Source organism: Lolium perenne, chromosome 1 (assembly GCF_019359855.2).
Source record: "Lolium perenne isolate Kyuss_39 chromosome 1, Kyuss_2.0, whole genome shotgun sequence".
Taxonomy (NCBI): Eukaryota; Viridiplantae; Streptophyta; class Magnoliopsida; order Poales; family Poaceae; genus Lolium; species Lolium perenne.
In genome coordinates this window covers 57,665,579-57,679,151 of record NC_067244.2, presented here as the reverse complement: position 1 = coordinate 57,679,151, position 13,573 = coordinate 57,665,579, and the positions used below count along the sequence as shown (strand labels likewise).

General features: G+C 43.9%; 1 protein-coding gene across 1 annotated transcript; it reads left to right on the top strand.

Moving 5' to 3' along the window:
• Window positions 1-333: 333 nt before the first annotated feature.
• On the top strand, window positions 334-902 carry LOC127293248 (histone H4). The gene has a single exon (XM_051322835.2). The coding sequence runs from the start codon at window positions 402-404 to the stop codon at window positions 711-713; it is 312 nt and encodes a 103-aa protein (XP_051178795.1). The 5' UTR covers window positions 334-401; the 3' UTR covers window positions 714-902.
• The last annotated feature ends 12,671 nt before the right edge of the window (window positions 903-13,573 follow it).

Below are 13,573 nucleotides of genomic sequence, written 5' to 3'. Positions count from 1 at the left end.
CTGACTATGTGACTAATTGCTGGCCAAATGACAGTGATTTGGATTAAATGGTAAAGTATCATGCGTGGTCGACGCATCCGTCCAATCCAGTCCCCGAAAAGAATCCATCCGTGTCCCAAAGTGGATTTCGCGAAAAACCTTCGAGCTCGCGCCAAATCGGAACGAAATCTCAGACCCATCCCGCCAATCTACCGCGCGGAGTCCCCGCCACGTCACCGATCCGCGGCACCCCTCCCCGGATCGCCATCCCATCCATCCATCCAGTCCGCATCGAACGGCAGGGACGCCCTCCTCCCACCTCTCGCACCCTTTTAAACCCCTCCTCCCCTTCCCCCAAATCATCACCAGCGCTCCACCATTTCCAGCCGCTCGAAGCTCGAAGAAAAGCCAGATCGTCAGCCATGTCGGGGCGCGGCAAGGGGGGCAAGGGGCTGGGCAAGGGCGGCGCCAAGCGGCACCGGAAGGTGCTGCGCGACAACATCCAGGGCATCACCAAGCCGGCCATCCGGCGCCTCGCTCGCCGCGGCGGCGTCAAGCGCATCTCGGGGCTCATCTACGAGGAGACCCGCGGCGTGCTCAAGATCTTCCTCGAGAACGTCATCCGCGACGCCGTCACCTACACCGAGCACGCGCGCCGCAAGACCGTCACCGCCATGGACGTCGTCTACGCGCTCAAGCGCCAGGGACGCACCCTCTACGGCTTCGGCGGCTAAGGGGACCCGGATGTTCTCGCCAGTCTTGCTGCGGCCGAGAAAGCTTAGATGGAATGAGATCCGCCTTGTTTAGTTCGCTGTTTCCTTAGTAGATTGAGCTGTAACTTGGAAGTCGTGGAACAAAGTTGTTCGTATCTGAAGTTCGGATTCAGAATTGTTTCTGTGCAAATACTGTGCTTCTGTCGTGTCTGCATTTGTGTCTGCCGGGTGCTGTGCCTTTTGGTGGCCAAAATTGTGCGCGATTGGGGTGGACATTTCCCTGCATTCCATAGACGAGTTAAATCGTCAGCTATGTGAGGATGTATGTGCTAAATGAGCCATCCTTGACCTGATGTTCAGGACGAACAAGTTAACAGTGCACGAAATGTTCGCTGTTAGATAGTACTTTGTAAGCTTTGGGCCTTTCATTGGTTCAGTTTGATACTGCTCCCAATTTGAAAGGATTACAGGCAGCCACACTGTAATAATTTTGAATAGTTTGTTCCAATTTGTTACAGTGGAAACTTTGGATTTTCATCTGACAGCTGCAAACCATTGCAACCCGTTTGGGTTCTTCTGATTCTGAACATCCTGTTACTCTTGTTAAAATTGATAGCAAATTTCTATTACTTGGTATGTTGTGCATAATGTTAACTGTATTCACTAAATCTTTCTATTGTAGTACTTTATTTCTGAACCATGGTAAAGCGTTGTATTTAGCACATGCATCCTCACATAGCTGCTGATCTGAACCATGTTATTTTGTACTGACGATACCGAGCAGCTTGTTTCCTTGCTTTTACATTGTTGTAGAGGCCAACCTTAATCTTACACATTATGTTTTTTTTAAGATTTGGATCATATACTTACATTTACTAGTATCACTCTGTTTCACAATAGAAGCCTTTTTAGCAAACCAAAATAATTGGCTAGAAAGGCCTATATTATGAAAACGGAGAATGTATTTAGCAAATCTACAAATCAACTGCCGTTCCAATCATAGTCAATTTCCTCCCAACAAATTCAGCGAAAACATCAAATGAAAAATAGAACCGGTTACACTTGGTTATCAAAACAAGGCCATATACAATGCTAGTCGCTTAGAGGGATGCTTACAAAAATAAATCGAATATTTTCTTAAGCACCAATGTTTATTTGTGTAGGAGAGGTGTCTAGATAGGAATCTTACAAGTATAAATATGTACCAATGCTTAGACAAAAATCGATTTATTTTCCTAAATACCTCTCTAATCATCTTGCATTGTACATGCCTAATGGTTCTACCGCGTGTCTTCCTCTTATGTTAAGAAAATGTTTCTGCTTGTACAGATTCTCTCAAAAATTGTTTTGGATGTCTATTAGAGCATCTCTAGTAGATCCTCGCTACCGTCAAAACTCCTTCAGGAAAACAGGAAAGCTATTTCTAGATATCGCGTGGATGGTGCATGAACAAATTCCTTAAACTCGTACCACATTCTTTTTTATGGTACGCACGAATTTAGGGGATTTGTTCTAGCCACCCACGTGGCCATACTCGAACAATTACAAAACTAGTTTATAGTTTTAACTTGAGAGTAGTTTTTATCCAAAGTAAGCGCAATCACAAAACAAGTACCAATCTTAACATGACCAAAAGGATGCACACTAAATAAAATAAAGCAATGCCATCATCGCCATAACCGCCGGTACCACAATCACCATCAACACCACCACCGCTACCACTAGCGGAAGCACCACCACCACCACCATCAGAAGCACCAAGATCTTGCCTTGTCTGTTGCATGATCTCAATTCTTTACATCTCCCAACACTCTTTTTCCATCGCATCCATTCCACTCGAATCCATCAGCATGATCCAGTCCTCCTTAGCCATGATGTTGGTCTTCACCTTGTTCTCCTTGAGATGTTTTTTTTCGCTCCTCAAAGGCAGTGTTGCGCTTCTCATCATACCGATTTTCTTGCCACCTTGTGTTGTTGTTTCTTCTTGGCCATCACAATCTTTTTGTCTTCTAATTGTTTAGCCATTAATATTTCCTTTGACTTCACCAAGTCCTCAGTTCTCTCTTTCAACATTACGACCTCGGCTTTTCTCTTGGCCTTTCCCTTCTCCATCTTCCTTTCATTGGGCTTCCCATTGTTTCTTCCTTGAGTTCATCACTATGTTCCGAGTCATCTAAGATAACGAATGCTTGTTTCTTCGGTGGAACTTCATGACCCCACAACCTCCATTTGTCACTATGTTCAAGCAATTCCCGACAATGTTCGGACAAACATTATTTTCCTTTGGGTGCCATCATTTTTGTACTTGAGATGGTTGTTTCTTCGGAAATTTTACTACTCTAACTAGTTTGATGTGACTGGCTACATATGCTCTAATACTTGACCTATGGTCAAATTTCATATAACCTTAAGCTGAAAGGTATATTGTTTCGTAAAAGGACAGGCTCGTGGAACCTTTTGGAGACTGCAAATTGGTAGGAATACCTTAACTAATCAAGTAGCATCATGTATAATTGTATCGTATATAGTTGGCACGTGCATACCTAGAAAAACCACTGCCATCCTCCAAAATATTCACTGTCACCGCCGAAAATTCTGCTGAAGAAATCTGGAGATGGTCTGCTTGCTGTTCCAGTGAACAAGAGCCTGCCGTGTCGGTCCAGACTCCAGAGTCCAGACAGCCCTGTGACTGAAATATTCTTCCGCGTTCCATTCTTCCGTTATAAAATTACCTGCGGCACATGTGACCAGCAAAGCGTAGCCACGTTGTTCAATTAATTAATTATACAATTGGCGGTTGGTGCTGCCCCAAATCCAGCTATGCACACCGAGTTAACCCGCAGGCTAGCTAGACCAACTAGTTTCCCGCAAAGGAAAAAGCAGCTACTAGACCAGCTAGAAACGCAGCCCTTTGCTAAAACAAAAAAAACTGGAAAACCATAGAACTAAAAAAGACAATAAAACCATAACCCCTTCCGGTGACCAACAAGACTAGTGCCTCTTTTCTAAAATAAGTGTCCCAGATTTATCTAGATACGGATGTATCTAATTTTTTTTTAGTTGTAGATACATCTATGTCTATAACAAGTTGAGACACTTGTTATATAACCAAAGGGAGTATTTCTCAACATCTTTGATCTAACGACCGAGCGGGGCTATACACGCATTGCTACTGAACTAACCAAATCACGATCTACTAAAAGGAGAATTGTAGTTCGAGTCCACATCGTGTAAAAGAAAGAGCTAGTGTGTGAAAGAAAACGTCCATGTTCGTTTTTAGGAAATATACTGAGCAAGTTTTGTTGTTGTTGCAAAAGTAGCTTTTGTTAACCACGGCTTCAAGACCGTACATACTTACATATATCGTTACGTTTATTACAAATTTGAATCCAACAAACCAAGAAAAGTACGTCATGCCATAGAGAATAACATCAGACACTAAGGAATCTGTGAAACACACCCACCGGCGGATCCAGGTTGACACAACGCCTCAGGCCGCCTTCATCGTGATGCAACTAGGGCAACACTGTAGATATGGTCAAACCTGCACGCCTCAAGAAGTGATCCTAACTCTTGGTTAGGGAAGTTGATGTACAATCCAATCACCTAGGCTTAAATCATCACAAACTCAGATTTGAATTCTTATCATTAAAAAAACGTTGTATGCGCTTTCTCTACCGTATTTCTTTCAAGAAGGAACCTGCATGTTGTAGGATAACGTTGCATAGAAAACAAAAATTTTCCTACCGCAAACACGAAATCCAAGCCAAGATGCAATCTAGAAGATGGTAGCAACGAGGGGATTATCGAGTCTCACCCTTGAAGAGATTCCAAAGCCTACAAGATGAGGCTCTTGTTGCTGCGGTAGACGATCACTTGCCGCTTGCAAAAGCGCGTAGAAGATCTTGATCACGGCGCCACGAACGGGCAGCACCTCCGTACTCGGTCACACGTTCGGTTGTTGATGAAGACGACGTCCACCTCCCCGTTCCAGCGGGCAGCGGAAGTAGTAGCTCCTCTTGAATCCGACAGCACGACGGCGTGGTGTCGGTGGCGGTGGAGAATCCCGGCGGAGCTTCGCTAAGCGTGCAGGGAAGAAGGAGGAGTGGGGCGGCTAGGGTTTGGGGAGAGGGGGTGGCCGGCCTCTATGGGGTGCGGCCAGCTTGTGGCTTTGTGGTGGCCGGCCCCCTCCCCTTGGCCCTCATTATATAGGTGGAACACCCAAGAGTTGATCTACAAGTCTTCGAATAAGACCCCAAACCAAAACCTTCCATATCACATGAAACCTACCCAAGCTAGGACTCCCACTAGAGGTGGGATTCCCACCTTCCCTTGGGAGGGGGTGGCCGGCCACCTTAGGTGGAGTCCACCTGGGACTCCACCCCCTAGGGTTGGCCGGCCATGGTGGTGGAGTCCCTTCGGGACTCCGCCTTCCAAAGTGACTTTCTTCCGGATTTTTCTAGAACCTTCTAGAACCTTCCATAAATGCACCGGATCATTTTCAAACACATAAAATGACATCCTATATATGAATCTTATTCTCCGGACCATTCCGGAACTCCTCGTGATGTCCGGGATCTCATCCGGACTTCGAACAAATATTCGAACTCCATTCCATATTCAAGTTCTACCATTTCAACATCCAACTTTAAGTGTGTCACCCTACGGTTCGCGAACTATGCGGACATGGTTGAGTACTCACTCCGACCAATAACCAATAGCGGGATCTGGAGATCCATAATGGCTCCCACATATTCAACGATGACTTAGTGATCGAATGAACCATTCTCATACGATACCAATTCCGTTTGTCACGCGATATTTTACTTGTCCGAGGTTTGATCATCGATATCACTCTATACCTTGTTCAACCTCGTCTCCTGACAAGTACTCTTTACTCGTACCGTGGTATGTGGTCTCTTATGAACTTATTCATATGCTTGCAAGACATTAGACGACATTCCACCGAGAGGGCCCAGAGTATATCTATCCGTCATCGGGATGGACAAATCCCACTGTTGATCCATATGCCTCAACTCATACTTTCCGGATACTTAATCCCACCTTTATAACCACCCATTTACGCAGTGGCGTTTGATGTAATCAAAGTACCTTTCCGGTATAAGTGATTTACATGATCTCATGGTCATAAGGACTAGGTATCTATGTATCGAAAGCTTATAGCAAATAACTTAATGACGTGATCTTATGCTACGCTTAATTGGGTGTGTCCATTACATCATTCACATAATGATATAACCTTGTCATTAACAACATCCAATGTTTATGATTACGAAACTAATCATCTATTAATCAACAAGCTAGTTAAGAGGCTTACTAGGGACTCATTTGTTTGTTTACATAACACACATGTATCAATGTTTCGGTTAATACAATTATAGCATGGTATATAAACATTTATCATAAACATAAAGATATATAATAACCACTTTTATTATTGCCTCTTGGGCATATCTCCAATAGTCTCCCACTTGCACTAGAGTCAATAATCTAGATTACATTGTAAGGTACCTAACACCCATGGCATTCTGGTGTTGGTCATGCTTTGCCCTAGGGAGAGCTTTAGTCAACGGATCTGCTACATTCAGATCAGTGTGTACTTTGCAAATCTTTACTTCTCCATCTTCGATGTACTCGCGAATCGAATGATAACGCAGCTTGATATGCTTCAGCCTCTTGTGTGACCTTGGTTCTTGTGCATTGGCGATGGCACCCATGTTGTCACAGTAGATGACTAATGGGTCCAATGCACTAGGAATCACACCGAGCTCTACAATGAACCTTTTCATCCATACCGCTTCTGATGAAGCCTCTGAAGCCGCTATGTACTCCGATTCTGTTGAGGATTTCGCCACCGTGCACTGCTTCGAGCTTGCCCAGCTTACTGCAGCACCATTCAATATAAACACGTACCCAGACTGTGACTTAGAGTCATCAGGATCAGTGTTCCAACTTGCATCGGTGTAACTTGTTACAACGAGCTCTTGGTCACCTCCATAACAAAGAAACATATCCTTAGTTCTTTTCAAGTACTTCAGGATATTCTTGACCGCTGTCCAGTGTTCCATTCCTGGATCACTTTGATATCTGCTAGTTAAACTAACAGCATATGCTATATCCGGTCTTGTACATAGCATGGCATACATGATAGAGCCTACTGCCGAGGCATAGGGGATCTGACTCATCCTTTCTCTTTCTTCTGCCGTAGCCGGATCTTGAGTCTTACTCAAGACCTTGCCTGGTAACATAGGTAAGAATCCTTTCTTACTTTCGTCCATTCTAAACTTCTTTAGAATCTTGTCCAGGTATGTACTCTGTGATAGCCCTATTAGACGTCTTGATCTATCTCTATAAATCTTGATGCCTAATATATACGATGCTTCACCAAGGTCTTTCATTGAAAAACTATTATTCAAATAACCCTTTACACTGCTTAATAGTTCTATATCATTCCCAATCAATAATATGTCATCTACATATAATATCAGGAATGCTACAGAGCTCCCACTCACTTTCTTGTAAATACAGGCCTCTCCATGACACTGTATAAACCCGAAGTCTTTGATCACCTTATCAAAACGTCGGTTCCAACTTCTCGATGCTTGCTTCAGTCCATAGATTGAACGCTGAAGCTTGCATACTTTGTTAGCATTTTTAGGATCGACAAAACCTTTGGGTTGTACCATATACAACTCTTCCTCAATGTCTCCATTAAGGAACGCCGTTTTGACATCCATCTGCCAAATCTCATAATCGAAAAATGCAGCTATTGCTAACAAAATCCTCACAGATTTTAGCTTCGCTACAGGTGAGAAAGTCTCATCGTAGTCAACACCTTGAATTTGTCGGAAACCCTTTGCGACAAGTCGAGCTTTATAGACAGTAATATTACCATCAGCATCTATTTTTCTCTTGAAGATCCATTTATTCTCGACAGCCTTGCGGCTATCAGGTAAGTCTACCAAAGTCCATACTTTGTTATCATACATGGATCCCATTTCGGATTTCATGGCTTCTTGCCATTTGTTTGAATCTGGGCTCATCATCGCTTCTTCATACGTCGCAGGGTCTTCATCATTGTTGTCCACAATCATGACATTTAGACAAGGATCATACCAATCAGGAGTGGCACGTTCCCTTGTCGATCTGCGAGGTTCAGTAGCTATCTCATTTGAAGTTTCATGATCATTATCATTAGCTTCCTCTGTTGCCGGTGCAGGCGGTACATGAACATCTTCCGGTACTGCGCTACTCTGATCAACGAGCAGAGATTCTTCAATCTCATCGAGTTCTACTTTTCTTCCAGTCACTTTTTTAGTGAGAAATTCTTTCTCAAGAAAGGTTCCGTTCTTAGCAACAAAGATCTTGCCTTCGGATCTGTGATAGAAAGTGTACCCTATAGTTTCCTTAGGGTATCCTATGAAGATGCATTTCTCCGCTTTGGGTTCTAGCTTGTCCGGTTGTAACTTTTTTACATAGGCTTCTGTAAGGGTATATTGCCCCTATGTGTGGTTTTGGTAATTAATGACAACCCCTATGGACTAATGTTTTCATTGAGTTTATATGAAGGAATATTCCATAGGTACTACTTGTATTCCATGTGTTGGATTCAAGTATGGATGCCATGAAGATAAAGATATACCTTGTGTATTGGCATCAAGATCATCGATTTAAAGATACATATGTGATATGATCAAGAAGAAGAAATGAAGATGGAGTTCTTAGTAGGAACTCAATATTAGCCATGCTCTATCTTAAGTGAGTATGAGAAGATACAAGGTTGAGTTGGGCAAGTTCAAGATGAGCATCTTGAGTGGATCACATGCTTGAAGCTTTCCGTCCATTTGGTGATAATGGACATGTGAAGATGTGCATCAATAGAGCTTTCCCATCATGGTGTATGGGGGAGCATTTGTGAGTCTTCACGAAGCGACGATGATCAAGTGAGGCATTCCGGCTTGAGTGGAGCTTGAAGAGCTATCATCAAGATCAAGCGGGATGCGCAAGGCAAAGGTATGGCCTTGCTAGGTTTTCCTTTTACCGGTCTCAAGGTGGTTGTTGGGAGACCGGATTATAGGATAGATAGCCGCACTATCAAGAGGGGCTTTCGGTTGGGTAACTTGATCGCATCGTCTTAGGGAGCTCAATCCTTTGCATACTTTGCATATCCCTATTGCTTCTTGGTGTTTCTCTGTGTGAGGTTCTTGAGCTTGTTGCTAGCTTTACAACAAGCCCAAGTTCATCGAAAACGGAATCCGCATGCATCTTCTATTGCGTTTTCGGGTTTGGACGTCTTCACCGTTTCTTGACGGTGGGAGACTCCCTCTCTAAAATCATCTAAAAATGTTCTGTGAGGAGTCTCCATATTTCCAGTTTTTGTTGGGGTTCTATTCGTCGTTATCTTTCCAACAAAATTGGTTTCATGTCAATCGGGGTCCGGACACAAAAGTTATCACAGTTTTTGTATAACATGTTTTCCTGCTCTCCCGGTCAAGGACCCGGTCGGACCGGCCCGTGCGCCGGACTTGCTCCGGCCTGCCGCCCGGTCAGCCGGCCTACCAACCGGCCTGGCCGGCGTGCCGACCGGTCAACCGGTCGCCAACCGGGCGCCAACCGTGCGTGGAACTGATCCGTTCTGCTGCCCGGTCAGCCGGCCTACTGACCGGCGGGCTCGGCGTGCCGTCCGGTCGACCGGTCGCCAACCGGGCACCAACCGGATGACCTCCTGAAGACGCAAAGTGACCCCGGTCGAGGTCCGGTCTGCCGCCCGGTTTGGACCGGCTGGTCCGGTCTGTGGCCCGGTCTGACCGGGCCCTGGACCGGACGGCCCGGTCCCTGGCCCGGTTGACCGGCTTCCTTGACGGTTGACTCAGCCCAACTTTTTCCCAACGGTTATATTTGCTCTTGGGCTATAAATAGCCCTTCTTCCACCTTGGGCTGAGTTAGTTCTTCCCATTCTCTCTCCTCCATTGTTGCATTTGAAGAACTTGCTCTCCCCTTTGATTCCTCCAACCATTCTTGCTCATTCTTGAGGGATCTAAGAGAGGAGATCTAGATCTACACATCCACCAATCCATTTCTTCTCTAAGTGAGGGAATCTCTTGGGATCTAGATCTTGGAGTCTTTTGTTGACTTTCCCCATTGTTCTTCCTCTCCAATCTCATCCTAGCATTCGTTGCTTTGGTGGGATTTGAGAGTGAAGGACTTGAACACCTCTAGTGTTCTTGCTTTGCATCATTGCATAGTGTTGAGCTCTCCACCACGATTAGTTCGAGTGAGAGACCGTGAGCTTGTTACTCTTGGAGGGAAACCTCCTAGTTGGCTTGGCAGTTGGTGCTCCGGTGATCTCTTCAAGAAGATTGTGAAGAGGCCCGGGCTTCTCCTTCGTGGAGCTTGTGAAGTGGTTGTGGAGCTTGCCATCTACGGAGCGGAGGAAAAGCTAACCATAAGGAAAGGGCCATTATCCTTCGTGGGTGTGGTTTGGAGAATAGGGTGAGCCTTCGTGGCGCGGGGAATCCTTCGTGGGACCTCCACTCCTCCAAACGTGACGTACCTTGTTGCAAAGCAAGGGAACACGGGAATACATCCTCGTCTCCGCGTGCCTCGGTTATTTCTATACCCGAGCTCTCTTTCCTTGTGATAGCCATCGTGCTTGAAGTACATATATCTTGCTATCACTTGTGCTACATATATCTTGTGCCTATCTTGCTTAGCTCTAGTTGCTATTGTTACACTTAATTGAGCTTAGCATATTTAGGGTTTGTGCTTGTAAACTAAACGATAGTTTAATTCCGCATTATTACAAGACAAATCCGTAAGAGTTTTTAATTGCCTATTCACCCCCCCTCTAGGCGACATCTCGATCTTTCAGCTTCGCAACCCCAAACTTTCAGGAACGACAGCTTAGGTTTCTTATTAAACCATAATTCATACGGTGTCGTTTCAACGGATTTTGATGGTGCTCTATTTAAAGTGAATGCGGCTGTCTCTAATGCATAACTCCAAAATGATAACGGCAAATCAGTAAGAGACATCATAGAACGAACCATATCTAAGAGAGTTCGATTACGACGTTCGGACACACCGTTTCGTTGTGGTGTTCCCGGCGGTGTCAATTGTGAAAGTATTCCGCATTTCTTTAAATGCATGCCAAACTCATAACTCAGATATTCACCTCCGCGATCAGATCGTAGAAATTTAATCTTCTTGTTACGTTGATTTTCTACTTCACTTTGGAATTCCTTAAACTTCTCAAAAGTTTCGGATTTATGTTTCATGAAATAGATATACTCATATCTACTCAGATCATATGTGAAGGTTAGAACATAACGATAACCACCGCGCGATGCTACACTCATTGGTCCGCACACATCGGTATGTATGATTTCCAATAAGTCAGTAGCTCGCTCCATAATCCCAGAGAATGGAGTCTTAGTCATTTTTCCCATTAGACATGCTTCGCATCTATCAAGTGACTCAAAGTCAAGTGATTCAAGTAATCCATCGGTATGGAGTTTCTTCATGCGTTTCACTCCAATATGACCAAGACGACAGTGCCACATATAAGTAGAATTATCATTCAATTTAATTCGCTTAGCATCAATGTTATGTATATGTGTATCACTACTATCGAGATCTAACAGAAATAAGCCATTCTTTTCAGGTGCTTGACCATAAAAGATATTATTCATAAAAATAGAACAACCATTATTCCCAGACTTGAATGAATAACCGTCTTGCATTAAACAAGATCCAGATATAATGTTCATGCTCAACGCGGGTACAAAATAACAATTATTGAGGCTTAAAACTAATCCCGAAGGTAGATGTAGAGGAAGTGTGCCGACATCGATCATATCGACTTTGGATCCATTTCCAACGCGCATGGTCACTTCATCCTTTAGTAGTCTTCGTTTATTCTTTAGTTCCTGTTTCGAGTTACAAATATGAGCAACCGAACCAGTATCAAATACCCAGGTACTAGTACGAGAACCAGTAAGATAAACATCTATAACATGTATATCATATATACCTTCTTTCTTCTTCTTGACAAGGCCGCTCTTCAGATCCGCCAAATACTTGGAGCAATTACGCTTCCAGTGTCCCTTCTCCTTGCAGTAATAGCACTCAGCATCAGGCTTAGGGCCAGTCTTAGGTTTCACAGGAGGCGTGGCAGCTTTCTTGTCACTCTTCTTGTTCTTGCCTTTAGACTTGCCCTGTTTCTTGAAACTGGTGGTCTTGTTGACCATCAACACTTGGTGCTCTTTCTTGATCTCAATCTCAGCAGATTTTAGCATGGAGAAGAGTTCAGGTAACTCTTTGTTCATGTTCTGCATATTGTAGTTCATCACAAAGTTCTTGTAACTAGGTGGCAGTGATTGAAGGACACGATTAATCCCCAGTCTGTTAGGAATCACTATTCCCAAGTCACTGAGTTTCTTCGCATGCCCGGTCATGGCGAGCATGTGCTCACTAACGGAGCTGCCTTCTTCCATCATGCAGCTAAAGAAGTATTTCGATGCTTCATAGCATTCCACGGCCGCATGAGTTTCAAAGATAATCTTCAACTCATTGATTAACTCATGTGGATCGTGGTGCTCAAAACGTTTTTGAAGATCGGCTTCCAGACTGCATAGGATGGCACACTGAACTTGAGAGTACCGAGTTTTCCGAGTCGCGTAAACATTCTTTACTTCATCGGTTTCAGTTTCTGCAGGAGGGTCACCTAGCGGTGCATCAAGCACATATTGCTGATTTCCGCCATTGAGGAAGATCCTCACATGACAGAACCAGTCGGTGAAGTTGCTACCGTTGCTCTTAAGCTTTTCTTTCTCTAGGAAGTGGTTAAAATTGATTGAGGACGCCATATCTACAACATATTTGCAATAGTTTAGACTAATGTTTATGACAAATTGAGTTCAAATTTTAATTCAACATAATTAAAAACTAGGTGAACTCCCACTCAAAACAATATCCCTCGCATTGTCTTAGTGATCACACGAACCAAATCCACCACACCAAGTCCGATCATCACGAGACAAGATGTAACTTCAATGGCGAACACTCAAAGTGTTCATCATATCAATCATATGATTCATGCTCTACCTTTCGGTATCACGTGTTCCGAGACCATGTCTGTACATGCTAGGCTCGTCAAGGCCACCTTAGTATCCGCATGTGCAAAACTGTCTTGCACCCGTTGTATGCACTTGTTGAATCTATCACACCCGATCATCACGAGATGCTTCGAAACGACAAGTCTTGGCAACGGTGCTACTAAGGATGAACACTTTATTATCTTGATATTTTAGTGAGAGGGATAATCTTATAATGCTACCGTCGCGATCTAAGCAAAATAAGATGCATAAAAGGATTAACATCACATGCAGTTCATATGTGATATGATATGGCCCTTTTGTCTTTGCGCCTTTGATCTCCATCTCCAAAGCACGGACATGATCTCCATCATCAACGGGCATGATCTCCATCATCGTCGGCGAAGCACCAAGGTCAATGGCGCCGTCTTCATGATTGTCCTCCATGTAGCAACTATTACAACTACTTTGAAATACTACTCAACATGAAATTTAAAGACAACCATAAGGCTCCTGCCGGTTGCCACAATACAATAATGATCATCTCATACATAGTCATCATCACATTATGGCCATATCACATCACCAAACCCCGCAAAAACAAGTTAGACGTTCTCTAATTTGGTTTGCATATTTTACGTGGTTTAGGGTTTTCGAGTAAGATCCAATCTACCTACGAACATGAACCACAACGGTGATACTAGTGTTGTCAATAGAAGAGTAAATTGAATCTTCACTATAGTAGGAGAGACAGACACCCGCAAA